At 44.1% G+C, this 15,664-nt stretch overlaps 1 protein-coding gene across 1 annotated transcript in view; it reads right to left on the reverse strand.

Moving 5' to 3' along the window:
- Positions 1-379: 379 nt before the first annotated feature.
- The window catches only part of LOC124623154 (gonadotropin-releasing hormone II receptor-like), a 117,699-nt gene continuing 102,414 nt past the window's right edge, over positions 380-15,664 (reverse strand). Inside the window, exons 3-4 of the mRNA XM_047148945.1 lie at positions 6,663-6,890; positions 380-418 (exon numbers count right to left, since the gene is read on the reverse strand). Of these exons, the coding sequence (XP_047004901.1) occupies positions 380-418; positions 6,663-6,890 (267 nt within the window). The remainder of the gene's footprint in view (positions 419-6,662; positions 6,891-15,664) is intronic.

Consider the following 15,664-nt stretch of genomic DNA (forward strand, 5'->3'; position numbering starts at 1 on the left):
AATTCGTAGTAGTTTCGGGGATTAGCGTGTTCACACAGACAGACAGAAATGATGGTTTTTGCATATATATTATTACTATAGGTCAGTCCACATCCAGAATCCTTCTGTAAACCGGAGCGAGTTTCTCCTTTTGCGATTATGCAGCAGACAATTTATTCATTTCCGTACAGAGCTGTGCTCAGAATGTAGAACCATAGAAATTTTTGTCTCAAGTTACGACTTATGTTTGATACTAGTAGATGGCTTTTAACGTGGAATTCCGTTTGCCCTGTCACAGTCTCTTTTTATTTCTCCCTTGCTTTATTTCTCCCTGGTCCATCACGCTGTACAAGTGTAGCTATAATGAGCCTATATAAATATTTTTTTTAATTATTTTCTTTTACTCGTACATGCCAGTACAATCTAATAATACAAGTATCTGAAAGAAATGTTTTAATGTACAAGCGGCAATCAAATGAAAGTGAGACACATGAAAATTAAAGTAAGTTAACTGTTTACTGTTAATTAATCGTCATACCTGTCAATTAATTTACACCCTTGTGAGACCAAGGCGTCAGTGTCTACACGGAAAAATATTTCTGGTTTGCTGCGGAAACATGCCGCGAACCTCTTCATCCGAAGCGAATCGACGAATCTTCAAAGCTCCAAAAATATGGAAATCAGGTGGGGAGAGATTGTGACTGTATGGAGGATGCGTAAGAGCATCCCAGCGAAAATACTGCCGCGTATCGAAACAACCTGCCAACAAGACACCCGTCAGCACGTTGCCAAGATTGTTTCAACTACGCTGCCCAGGAGTCACTTACACGTTCACCATACAATACCGAAATTTTCCCACGTGATTTCCATACTTTCGGAGCTCTGAAGATAGACATTCGTGGCCGTCGGTTAGATTCGGACGAAGAGGTGCACGCCTCGGTACAAACATAGTTCCGCAGGCAATTGCTAACATTTTCTCATGAATGTATTTTACGGGAGGTAGGACGTCAGGCGGGCCGACCTGGAGCAGCAGAAGCACCCCAGGACATTTTAAATTCCACTGTCTATACTTTTACCAATAAATTCACAAAACTTTGGCAGCAGGACTAGGAAGGTTTCAGGATTCACACTTCTAGCAGTGTAAGTTCAAAAACGTAACAAAATAATTATTTTATACATGTGAAATTTCATCATTTTTTCACTTACTATTGGCTGCATTTGTTGTTATAAATACACTTTTCTTCATAAGTATGAGAGATCTTCGATGAATTTTCCACAGCGCACAAACCATATTTACAGGTGTATGAAAACCTAGAATTTATTTAATTGATCAAACAATGAATGAGCTGTTACGTTTTAAACTTCACGTTTAGAAAAAACTTAAATTTTATAGTTTATTAATTCCTTTTTACCACAATTTTAAATAGATTTGGAAAATTCTAGAGTTTCATACACCTCTAACTATGGATTGGATGCTGTGCAAAATTAATCGAAGAATCTCTCTTACTTATGAAGAAAAGTGTACCTATAGCAACAAATACAGCCAATAGTAAATGAAAAAATGATGAAATTTCACATGTAAAAAAATTTATTTTGTGATGTTGAACTTCCACTGGTATGAGTGTGAATCCTGACTCCTTCCTGCTCATGCAGACAGAGTTTTCTACATTTATTTGTAAAGCTATAGAACGTGGAAATTAAAATGTCCTGTGGCGCCTCTCTCGCTCCAAGTCGGCCTATTTGACATCCTAGCCTCCTTAAGTCATGTGTTACAGTGGGTTAAATGTGTTAACAGCCATGCAGCTTACTTTTGGAATAATATACAGTTTAATTATTTTATTTCAAGATGACTCGTTTTCATGTGACTGCATCTTATAACGGCACATATCTTTGCCACGAAAGATCCTATTTTCAACTATCGAGACTAAACAGCCGAGTGGTGGGGGTAGTCTCGGATAAAAACCACTGACTGCCAGCATGGCGGCGCAGCTGTTGTGTGGTTGTCGGGTGTGAAGACACACATATAACTTTTAAATCAATACGTGCACCGAACAATATGAAATGAAAAAAAAAAACTGTGATTAATATTGAGTAATTGTAACTGTATACTATGGCCTTAGGCGAGCATGAACTATGCTTGTTTTCGCGTATACAATGGTCGAATTTCGGATTTTGCAGGTGCTATGGAGTGGAGCACTGTATGGCCGAACATACTTCGTAGATACGTCAGTGTCGCATATTTCTAACTGTGCACGCCCTCAAATTACAACTACATGACACCAGTCTCAAGAAAACTGCTGCGACAGGACGAAAGCTTTATCACTTCTTGTAGAAGATATATATAGCATAACGGGTCTGCAGACATTACATTCAAAGCAGAATGGTTGAGTACTAGCATAGCGCGTCATCGTCGTCTCCATGTCTCTGAATTCTGCAGAAAGATGAGGTTCAGCCAAAGTGGAGATTTTTGAAGTAGATTGTTACATACCATCAGGATCGGTTCGAGAACATTTTTACACACAATCAGCTTATCAGTTGGCATCCCTTTTCTTTTGGGCGCTTTCGCCCCTGGCAGTTTTCGCACTCTCTCAGCTTGACACACCAAGCGGTACCTTCGTTCGCTTGGGCCTTAATTAGCCACGCATACTATAGGTTGGAATAGCAAAAGAAATGTTTTCCCTCTAAAATAAAACGCTGTTCCGATCGTAATATTTCAGTTCGTCAAACTATGACAAAATCGTAATTGCAACGGTACCAGTATATGAATGTAGTTTTTGCTCCTCACCCCTCCCCATAATTTTTCTATTACTTACCAAAATAATAGTTAAACCTGCTCCCACTAAGGGGCGCATCTGCAATGATCCCCAGATTCTGACCTCTCACGCCGGAGGTAAATAATCATCTGAAGTGCCAACTGCTATTGTACGGCGCGTTCGCGTACGTGCTTTCTTCAGATTTACCGAGACCCGCATTCCGTGCGGTAGCCGAATTTGACAGCTGGGTGTATACGTGTTTGGTGCTGGTTTGCTTGCAAACATGGGCGACTTTCACGGGTTGTGAGTGTCGGTGCATGTCAAATAACTGAGAGCATTTCTGGGTGGATGTGTCCTTACACATATAGCAACCGTGACACTACACGCATTTGACAATTTTATTTAATACCAATCAATGTCATTATGCAATATTCTTGATCTAGCTTTCTCCATGCCTGAGTATGATTATAGGGCGAGTATGTGAGTACACCATTACTTCTTTTTAGTTGCCCAATAAATTCAATTTCATTCTATCCACCTCATTGCTCCACCCATGAAACTAATCACTGTTAAGTAACGCACGTAACTTCATTCAGTATGACCGAACGAGATTAGGTCAGCACTTCATTACACGCTGATTTACACTATTTAAATTTAGCTGGATCATCCTCGTTGTGGTATAATGCGTTAGTTCGCTTCCAAGGTAGCGGGTTTTCTCAATTTCTTCTTGTATGTGGTCCCCAAGTTATATGTTAACTTTATGGTTACTCTCATTTCCAATACTTCTCATTACTTTCATATTTGTTTCGTTTACTCTGAGGCCACATTCTGCACGCATTACAATGTTTACTCCGTTGTACAACTTCTGAAATTCTTCAACACTATCACTGAGGTTAGCAATGTAATCAGCCAATTTTATCATTCATGTTCTTTCACGCTGAGTTGTAAGCGCATCCTGAATTTTTCTTTTATTTCCGTTATTGCCTCTTCAAAGCAGACGTTCAAAAGGGAGAAAAACCGCATCCATGTTTCACACATTTATTTATTCCGAAACCAAGTCTACTACCACCAACTGTAGCTCTAGTTTACATTTCAGTAAAGAAAACATACTTGTGCCATTTAAAAAAAAAAAAAAGAAACGTAACTTTGTGTTGAAACTGATTTTTATTTACATTTATGCATAGTGAATTCCTGCGCATTATGTTAGCCTCTGACAGATGCATCGCTGGCTAATACCATGCTTCACATATCGTTTCATGGCGGAAATATATGAAGTCTCAAAGTGAGGTGCGATACCCTATATGAATACAGGTTGATTTTTTCCAACCGTGTACAAACTCTAGGGATTAAACTATGAGAAGATACGGAACCAAAAAGGGCTAATAACCTTATGTCCTGAAATGCATGGTTTCCATACAAGAGACCATTTATTCAGTCATAGACTGTTACAGAGACTGCGGTCTAATTCGCGCTGTACCACGCAGCCATAGTTACAGCATTCATGGTTTCCTCTTAGACAAACTTTGTCTGGAACTGCCACGGCAGTCGCCGCCGCCCGTTGCCATTTGCCTTTCCGTAAGTAAACACCATGTCGGCAAGCTCTCAATTCGAATATGGAACCACTGTGTACAACGCTGTACCACATCCACTACAAGGTGAAGGAGCAAGAGAAGTAAATCGGACACAACATTACCAATTACTATGTCAGGAGAGGGTTCTATAACCTGGCGTATGAGGAACACCACCATCCTCTACGAGGAAATCATGAGGTACTGTTACCGTAGCTGCATGGTACAACGCGTCTGTGTAACAAAATACGATTGAATAAATGGTGTCTAACACGGAAACCATGCATTCCGGACATAAGTCCATCAGACCTTTTTTGTTCCGTACCCTATCATCGATCAATCCCTAGAGTCTGTACACGGCGGAAAAAAAATCACCATGGACACTACTGGCCATTAAAATTGCTATACCAAGAAGAAATCCACATGATAAACGGGTATTCGTTGGACAAATATATTATACTATAACTGACATGTGATTACATTTTCATCAATTTGGGTGCATAGATCCTGAGAAATCAGTACCCAGAATAACCACCTCTAGCCGTAATAACAGCCTTCATACGCCTGGACATTGAGTCAGAGCTTGGATGGCGTGTACAGGTACAGCTGCCGATGCAGCTTCAACACGACACCACAGTTCATCAAGAGTAGTGACTGGCGTATTGTGACGAAGCAGTTGCTCTGCCACCCTTGACCAGACGTTTTCAATTGGGGAGAGACCTGGAGAATGTGCTGGCCAAGGCAGCAGCCGAACATTATCTGAACCCAGAACGGTCCGTACAGCACCTGCAACATGCGGTCGTGCATTATCCTGCTGAAATGTAGGGTTTCGCAGCGATCGAATGAAGGGTGGAGCCACGGGTCATAACACATCTGAAATGCAACGTCCACTGTTCAAAGTGCCGTCAATGCGAACAAGACGTGACCGAGACGTGTAACCAATGGCCCCCCATACCATCACGCCGGGTGATACGCCAGTATGGCCATGGCGAATACACACTTCCGATGTGCGTTCACCGCGATGTCGCCAAACACGGATGTGATCATCATGATGCTGTAAGCAGAACCTGGATTCATCCATTCGTGCACCCAGTTTCGTCGTTGAGTACACCATCGCAGGTGCTCCTGTCCGTGATGCAGCGTCAAGGATAATCGCAGCCATGATCTGCGAGCTGATAGTCCATGCTGCTGCAAACGTCAACGAACTGTTCGTGCAGATGGTTGTTGTCTTACAAACGTCTCCATCTGTTAACTCAGGGATCGAGACGTGGCTGCACAATCCGTTACAGCCATGCGGATAAGATGCCTGTCATCTCGACTACTAGTGATACGAGGTCGTTGGGATCCAGCACGGCGTTCGTATCACCCTCCTGAACCCACCGATTCCATATTCTGCTATCAGATATTGGATCTCGACTAACGCGAGCGGCAATGATGCGGTACGATAAACCGCAATCGCGCTAGGCTACAATCCGACCTTCATCAAAGTCTGAAACGTGATGGTACGCATTTCTCCTCCTTACACGAGGCATCACAACAACGTTTCATCACGCAACGCCGGCGAGCTCTGTTTGTGTATGGGAAATCGGTTGGAAACTTTCCTCATGTCAGCACGTTGTAGGTGTCGCCACAGGCGCCTACCTTGAGTGAATGCTCTGAAAAGCTAATCATTTGCATATCACAGCATCTTCTTCCTGTCGGCTAAATTTCGCGTCTGTAGCACGTCATCTTCGTGGTGTAGGAATTTTAATGGCCAGTAATGTATATTAGGTGCAAAAGTTAGGTCGGATACCCTTTATAATTACCGTTAGCAACCAAAATTCGTAACTTTACGGGTGCCCTTTTGAGCTTATTTCACAACAGTATTAATTACGTACTTTAGGGTTTGATACATGCAAGGAGATGAGATAATAGAGCCTGAATCGCCGATTTGTCGTACGCAGTTCCAATACCTCAACGCAGGGGCAACCACTTGTGCGTCATAGTACATTTTATGTTCATCATTAAGACACTGTTCCGCCACTGCAGATTTTTCTGGTTGAAATAAATACGTGTGCCGATGATGCTCCAAACGACGGTCCTGGACCGTACGAATCGTTTGTCCAATATAGGCTATCACGCACTTACAGGTAATCTTGTAGGCCCCTGGCTTTCTTAAACCTAAATCATCCTTGACTGTGCCCAGCAGACCTCTGGTCTTATCTGTCGGACGTAATACACTTTTAATGTCAATGATGAAGATGATCGTGACAGACGCTCTGTCTCCACACGACACATTGAGTGATGCTACCAAACGCGATGGCGGCAGCGAGGCGCGCGTGCACAGCACACACGGCAGGAAGCGACTGCGCCTGGGACCTACCTGCGGCACGGAGCAGGCGAACGCGATGAGCCAGGCGAACACCAGCATGATCTTGCCCCGGCGGCGCGCGTCGTTCACCTTGAGCGGGTGCAGCACGGCGAAGTAGCGGTCCAGCGAGACGCAGACGAGCACGTTGCTGGACAGGTAGAGCCCGAAGGCGCGCAGCAGCAGGAAGACCTTGCACGCCGCGTCGCCCGCCACCCACTGCGTCGTGAGCCGCCAGCCCACCTGCACACACGGGGCAGCGCACGCCTGCCGTTACCTGCCCTCGCTCCACAGCGAAATGTCGTCTACTTGACGACCCACAGCCTCTAAGAGTTTGAACAAGATCACGACCACAAGTCACTGGAGTCCGCGGAAACATTTCCGCGAGGGTGAAAAACTCAAAACATGTCTTCTTTATACTACTGATACACTGAGTTTGGAAAAAGTCCCCACCCCCCTCCCCCGCAAGAACTAAATTTTACGAAGAGTACATAAAAGAGTAAATTCAAGATGAATGTAATAATTACAATCCCAAAGAAAGCAGGTGTTGACGGATGTGAAAATTACCGAACTACCAGTTAAATAAGTCACAGCTGCAAAATACTAACGCGAATTCTTTACAGACGAATGGAATAACTGGTAGAAGCCGACCTCGGCGAAGATCAGTTTGGATTCCGCAGAAATTTTGGAACACGTGAGGCAATACTGACCCTACGACTTACCTTAGAAAATAGATTAAGGAAAGGCAAACCTACATTTCTAGCATTTGTAGACTTATAGAAAGCTTTTGACAATGTTGACTGGAAGACTCTCTTTCAAATTCTAAAGGTGGCAGGGGTAAAATACAGGGAGCGAAAGGCTATTTACAATTTGTACAGAAACCAGATGGCAGTTATAAGAGTCGAGGGGCATGAAAGGGAAGCAGCGGTTGGGAAGGGAGTGAGACAGGGTTGTAGCCTCTCCCCGATGCTGTTCAATCTGTATATTGAGCAAGCAGTAAAGGAAACGAAAGAAAAATTCGGAGTAGGTATTAAAGTCCATGGAGAAGAAATAAAAACGATGAGGTTCGCCGATGACATTGTAATTCTGTCAGGGACAGCAAACGACTTGGAAGAGCAGTTGAACGGAATGGACAGTGTCTTGAAATGAGGATATAAGATGAACATCAACAGAAACAAAACGAGGATAATGGAATGTAGTCGAATTAAGTCAGGTGATGCTGAGGGAATTAGATTAGGAAATCAGACACTTAAAGTAGTAAAGGAGTTTTGATATTTGGGGAGCAAAATTACTGATGTTGATAGAAGTAGAGGGGATATAAAATGTAGACTGGCAATGGCAAGGAAAGCGTTTCTGAAGAAGAAAAATTTGTTAACATCGAGTATAGATTTAAGTGTCAGGAAGTCGTTTCTGAAAGTATTTGTATGGAAGTGAAACATGGACGATAACTAGTTTGGACAAGAAGAGAATAGAAGCTTTCGAAATGTGGTGCTACAGAAGAATGCTGAAGATTAGATGAGTAGATCACATAACTAATGAGGAAGTATTGAATAGGATTGGGGAGAAGAGAAGTTTGTGGCACAACTTGACCAGAAGAAGGGATCGGTTGGTAGGACATGTTGTGAGGCATCAAGGGATCACCAATTTAGTATTGGAGGGCAGCGTGGAGGGTAAAAATCTTAGAGAGAGAGCAAGAGATGAATACACTAAACAGATTCAGAAGGATGTAGGTTGCAGTAAGTACTGTCAGATGAAGCTTTCACAGGATAGAGTAGCATGGAGAGCTGCATCAAACCAGTCTCAGGACTGAAGACAACAACAAGAACATAAAACTTATTGCATTTCAAAATATTTCTTGTTATCTGCTTAGCACTTACAATGTGGATCACATTGTTACGTAAAACTAAATATCCAGGGTGCTTCACTAAATATCTTTGCCTCTGTAAGTTACGAAGTAATAAGCGACTGAAATATTTATTGCGGTAGTAGCCATAAGAAAGGTTACATTGTCTGAGGAGCTATAAACATAGTTTATTGTGTTATTATCCAAAGAATTACAGCAAAAAGATACAATTTTCAAATGGAACAATAGTTGTTTCTATCATGCACTGCAAACACCAGACGTGTAGTCATCACTTTAAATTACATTCCTATCACTTTTAGTTTGGGAGCTACAACCGATCAAAGTTTCATTGGCACATACCACACACGCTGTGCATAACGCAGTGCGCCTTCTAAGCGTGGTGCGGCCTAGTTGTAACGTCGCCGGTGTCACCGAGCGAGAAGCTTCCGCGATGCGCTGTGAGACTGCCGACTGTCGCCGCACACGGCTGTATAGCCGACAGTTCGAGCTACACAAACAACGACTACGTCGACATGTTGCTGGTGCTCGGCGAGTGCCGACGCGATGCCACTGAAGCAGCCATGGCGTACGCCATGGGATATCCTAGGCGAGGAGCTCCGGCAGCCATTACGATGTTGCGTGCCGGACAACGACTTAGGGAAACAAGCAGCTTGGTAATGCGCCGCAGGAACAGACGAAGAACTGCAAGAAGTGAGGAGGCGGAGGTGTTTGTTTTAGCTGCAGTACACCACGATCCTCATGTCGGCTTACGAGCCGTTGCTGCATTCGCTGATGTCAGTGTCACATCTGTGTGGCGTACAGAGTACACGGCCACAGGTTTCACCAGTATCACCTACCACTGACCCAGGAGCTGCATGGGAACGATTTCCGTGCGTGAAGGGTCATGTGTAATTTCACGCTGGAGTCTTTACAAGGTGTTATGTTCTCCGATGAGTCCACGTTCACAAATTATGGTGCACTGAATCGCCATAACGTGCACTACTGGGCCGCAGACAATCCTCGGTGGGTACGACCTGTCGACTGTCAACGTAGGTGGTCAATTAATGTATGGTGCGCAATCCTTGGGGATGAAATCATCGGTCCACACTACTTCCCAGGTGCACTGACAGGTGAGTTATATCCGGCGTCCATAGCCGACAGTTTTGGTGGTCTCCTTGAACATGTGTGTCTACACACGAGAGTCCATATGTGGATGCAGAACGATGATCACCCAGGGCATTCGACGCGTGCTGTTGTGGAACAACTAAACAACAGGTTTGCAGGAAGGTGGTTGGGGTGCTATGGTCCTCATTAATGGCCCGCAAGGTCGCCCGATTTAACACCATTAGACTTCTTTTTGTGGGGATATCTAAAGGATCGTGTTTATGTCACTGAGCCCACATCGCCAGATGATCTAAAACGGCGCATCGAGGACGCATGTTGCTCCATGACACCGGCGATGTTACATCTCGTCCGCAGATCCTTTAGAAGGCGAACTGCATTGTGCATTCAGGAACATGGACACACATTTGAAGATCTCATTTACATCAGCTTTCCACCGCCAGAACATTCGTCACCCACCACACAGCCATGTATTATGTACAGCCTGTGGTATCTGCCCCTGAAACTTTGAACGGTTGTAGCTCCCAAATTAAAAGTGATAGGAATGTAATTTAAATTGATGTATACACAGCTTGTGTTACTGATGCCAGTGCATGACAGAAACAACTATTGTTCCATTAAAAAAATGTATCTTTTTGCTGTAACTCTTTGGCTAATAACACAATAAACTATGTTCATAGCTCCGCAGACAGTGTAACGTATCTTATGGTCACCTAGGTACCGCAGTAAATATTTCCGCCGCCTATTACTTCGTAGCTTACAGAGGCAAACACTTTTAGTGAAACATACTGTATATTTACTAATGTGTTTAATGTCTTGTCAGTATCACAGCACTGTCTTTTCCCAACTCCAATGGAAGGCTACTTTAACACCGGTTACAATTGTATTGAGACGCATCTTGGACATCTTCTGTAGAGCATTTTGAGGTTTGCCGGAGTGCGTCTGTTGGCTAAACCAGATGAAGTCGGTCTACAAGACATACGATCGCAATATCAGCTGCGAAAAGAGATGCTGAAAACTTTGTTTTCCCATTCCCTCCAGTTCTACTTCCTCAACTGCAATACCAACTAGTCATAATGGATAAGTATTTTAAAAAAGCAGTTCACACAAATTAATCGTAACAGCTGCAGCACAAGAAATAATAAATCTGAGTTACTCTGTAGATCAGGGACTCCGCATTTACATAAATGGTTCATCAATTCTTTAAGACCTAACGTCAAATACACTCCTGGAAATGGAAAAAAGAACACATTGACACCGGTGTGTCAGACCCACCATACTTGCTCCGGACACTGCGAGAGGGCTGTACACGCAATGATCACACGCACGGCACAGCGGACACACCAGGAACCGCGGTGTTGGCCGTCGAATGGCGCTAGCTGCGCAGCATTTGTGCACCGCCGCCGTCAGTGTCAGCCAGTTTGCCGTGGCATACGGAGCTCCATCGCAGTCTTTAACAATGGTAGCATGCCGCGGCAGCGTGGACGTGAACCGTATGTGCAGTTGACGGACTTTGAGCGAGGGCGTATAGTGGGCATGCGGGAGGCCGGATGGACGTACCGCCGAATTGCTCAACACGTGGGGCGTGAGGTCTCCACAGTACATCGATGTTGTCGCCAGTGGTCGGCGGAAGGTGCACGTGCCCGTCGACCTGGGACCGGACCGCAGCGACGCACGGATGCACGCCAAGACCGTAGGATCCTACGCAGTGCCGTAGGAGACCGCACCGCCACTTCCCAGCAAATTAGGGACACTGTTGCTCCTGGGGTATCGGCGAGGACCATTCGCAACCGTCTCCATGAAGCTGGGCTACGGTCCCGCACACCGTTAGGCCGTCTTCCGCTCACGCCCCAACATCGTGCAGCCCGCCTCCAGTGGTGTCGCGACCGGCGTGAATGGAGGGACGAATGGAGAGGTGTCGTCTTCAGCGATGAGAGTCGCTTCTGCCTTGGTGCCAATGATGGTCGTGTGCGTGTTTGGAGCCGTGCAGGTGAGCGCCGCAATCAGGACTGCATACGACCGAGGCACACAGGGCCAACACCCGGCATCATGGTGTGGGGAGCGATCTCCTACGCTGGCCGTACACCACTGGTGATCGTCGAGGGGACACTGAATAGTGCACGGTACATCCAAACCGTCATCGAACCCATCGTTCTACCATTCCTAGACCGGCAAGGGAACTTGCTGTTCCAACAGGACAATGCACGTCCGCATGTATCCCGTGCCACCCAACGTGCTCTAGAAGGTGTAAGTCAACTACCCTGGCCAGCAAGATCTCCGGATCTGTCCCCCATTGAGCATGTTTGGGACTGGATGAAGCGTCGTCTCACGCGGTCTGCACGTCCAGCACGAACGCTGGTCCAACTGAGGCGCCAGGTGGAAATGGCATGGCAAGCCGTTCCACATGACTACATCCAGCATCTCTACGATCGTCTCCATGGGAGAATAGCAGCCTGCATTGCTGCGAAAGGTGGATATACACTGTACTAGTGCCGACATTGTGCATGCTCTGTTGCCTGTGTCTATGTGCCTCTGGTTCTGTCAGTGTGATCATGTGATGTATCTGACCCCAGGAATGTGTCAATAAAGTTTCCCCTTCCTGGGACAATGAATTCACGGTGTTCTTATTTCAATTTCCAGGAGTGTATATTGAACACCAACTTTTTATACATTTTATAACAGCAAATGATTTCGTCCACATTTGAGACCAATTTACTATTGAAACATGAGACCTATTTACTGGACATCTGTCGTTTTTAGTTTCAGGATTCTTGCTGCCCTCTGTCGCTGGAATGTTGCATCGGATAACAGTGAAGATGGCGGACCCATTGCGAAGAGCTCCAGTGACGTCATATTTACGTATTAATTTAAGCAATATGCACACTTTTCAGTGCTGAAAAAAATGTCGGGAAAGATGCATCTGTAAAGGTTCTGTTTATGGTAACTTTTGACTTCTTATTTGGCATCCTCAACTACCTTCCAGACCCGATGTCCAGTTTACAGGATTTTTTAATCTTGGAACCAAAAAAAAATTGTTTTGCTCAAACATGCAATAAATGGGATGAATAACGCAAAAACGTTTTTTTCTATTCTTAAAATTATTCAGGACTGAAGGGCTTAATGGATAAAGAAGGAAACATTAGCGTAGGAATATACAGAAAAATTTTCTCTTTGTATCAAACTTTAGGATCACACCCCTCGAACTTTGAAGGTGGAGCTAATGAAATCAGAACTGCAACTATTCAGGTAAGGAAATATTTACCCAGTCATATTTTGTGATTCTAGAGCAGCAGTATCGGCAGTTGTCAACACACAAGTGTCAAAAATTGTTCAAGTTAACGAAGTCTACGAAGTAGATTACTGCCTACATCAAAACAACAAGATAATTTCTGTTCAGCGGATACTGTATCACCATGGCGTAGATGGTGTTGAAAAAGCAGATTTTAGTCAAAAAAGGCATAAAAATTAAGCAGACTGGAGAAAGTAACATGTATATTCCAGTGAAACTCATTATTAACAACACTTATCAAGAAGGAATAAAACTGTCCAATAAAGTATCATGTGAGGATAAGCTCTGGAAGTACCTCATGCACGACTAGGTAGTGCATGACGGACTAAGAAAAGAAGCAACACCCATATTCCGTCTTACAACTGGACATGACGGTTTCACCGTCCATCTGCTTAAGACATCCATCCTGTCGTCTCCAGAATGTGTTCTGTGTAACAAGTTTGATTCGACTATGAACAACCAATGTTAAAAGAGGGTACGAAATTAAGTGATTGTAATTGAGATTTAACATTCTGTATTGGAAGCAGGCCAAACTGTGCTGTAGCTATACGTTTAGGGAAACTTTATGTGATGACATCTGGTAACTGAATATTCACGTAATACAAGTACTACATTTCTCCGCCTGTTTGTATTACCTCCCATAGAGAGCGTTAGGTTGTACGAAACGCGACCAAGATCATCCGCCGGTACCTGCTAAGCCAAAACGTTCACGGCAGGGGCGACGTTTCGTCCTGTTACTCACTGAAGCCGCACGTCTTAAAAAAGGTCAAGGTAAGCCAGAGGCCGAAAAGCGGTACAATAAGTCTCACTGCACCATTCATTGATGCTGGCCTCACTGGCGTAAGTCCTGTGACAATAAATAATCTTAAAATGTTTAAATGATCTAACTATTAAATGACCCCTTTGTTTTTGTTGTGATCTTTTGTCTAAAGACGTGTTTGATACAGGTGTCCTTACAACGCTATCCTGTGGAAGCCTCTTCATATCCGAATAACTACCGCAGCCTACATTCTTCTGAATCTACTTACTGTATTCTTCTCTTGACCTCTTTCTACGAATTTTACCCCCTATACTTTCCTCCAACACTAAATTAGTGATCCCTTGACGTCTCAGAAGGTGTCCTATCAACCGATCCCTTCTTTCAGTCAAGTTGTAACACAAATTTCTTGTCTCTCCAGTTCTATTCATCACTTCCTCATGAGTTACGTGATCTACCAATCTAATCTTCAGAGTTCTACTGTAGGATCACATTTCAAAAGCTTATGTTCTCTTCTTGTCTAAATTGTTTACCGTTCATGTTTCACTTCCGTAGATGTCTAAAACCCACACAAATGCATTTAGAAAATACTTCCTAACCCTTAAGTGCATGTTCGACGTTAATAAAAGACACCTTATGGAATAAGTATGTCGTTTTACACTTTCGAGGGGCATCACATTTTGTTTATTCTGATGACGACATCAGTCAAATACCGTACGTGCAATTGCTTTGGTATACGGAGAGCTGACGGTGACCTGTGTGATCGATACTGATAGCCAATTTTTTTTTCATGTAGCAGCTTACAGTGATGAAAATAAATTTTAAAAAATGCAAAAAAACCACACTGGTAAAAGCTGCGGGCTGGACTTCAGGAAATTGTTTTTCACAGCTCAGCTCACACGTTGCACCCGTCATTTGTCAGATGTTTAAAGCAGATAACAGGAGCTGTCATTTTTGTTGTATGCGGGTGATGTCAAATAATAGAGCGTTACTGTTGTCAACATGAAGCACAACGAATGAATGAACTAATTTGTTTCCAAACTAGACACGTAGTATATGCCTCTGCACAGACATTTCCAGCGCAATATCGCTGCAATGTTAACTGACGGTTAAAATCAAACCAAATACAGTTAATGTGAAAGTCCCGGCAGAGGTTCGAGTCCTTCCTCAGCCATGGGTGTGTGTGTTTGTCCTTAGGATAATTTAGGTTAAGTAGCGTGTAAGCTTAAGGACTGATGATCTTAGCAGTTAAGTCCCATAAGATTTCACACACATTTGAACATTTTTTTGTCGTGAGGGTTCGGGAACACACTGTACTTCCGGACACTTGTAAATAAGCTAGGTTTCATCTTACCCTATACACAGATTTCAGCCGGCCGAAGTGGCCGTGCGGTTAAAGGCGCGGCAGTCTGGAACCGCAAGACCGCTACGGTCGCAGGTTCGAATCCTGCCTCGGGCATGGCTGTTTGTGATGTCCTTAGGTTAGTTAGGTTTAACTAGTTCTAAGTTCTAGGGGACTAATGACCTCAGCAGTTGAGTCCCATAGTGCTCAGAGCCATTTTTTTAACACAGATTTAAGTTTTGTACCTAATACAACATCAGGGTTAATACGTACGTTGGAACTTAAATAGTGGCAACACTGCTGTGGAGACACTATGCAATGTTATCTACTATTGTCGCTGATAGCACACGTTGTCGACATACCTACCTTACCTCCGAGCAAATGGACTCAGCAGTCCCAGGTCACTGGCGTGCGCACAATCGAGGGAAACATAGTGACTTGTGCGCGAACGGTCTAACGTAAGGCTGTCACTATGTTTTCGAAACAGGAACAACGGAGTTAGATCAAAATTGAATATGCCAGAGGTCGTACAGCACCAGAGTGTCATCAAGATCTTAAAGAGGCGTACGGGGAATCGGCGTTGCCGTACAGGACAGTGCAACGTTGGGTAAAAGCCTTCAACGGAGATCGGTAAACTGTAGCAGACATTCATCGGGCAGGTCGT

The sequence above is a fragment of the Schistocerca americana genome, chromosome 7 (assembly GCF_021461395.2).
Source record: "Schistocerca americana isolate TAMUIC-IGC-003095 chromosome 7, iqSchAmer2.1, whole genome shotgun sequence".
NCBI classification, from domain to species: domain Eukaryota; kingdom Metazoa; phylum Arthropoda; class Insecta; order Orthoptera; family Acrididae; genus Schistocerca; species Schistocerca americana.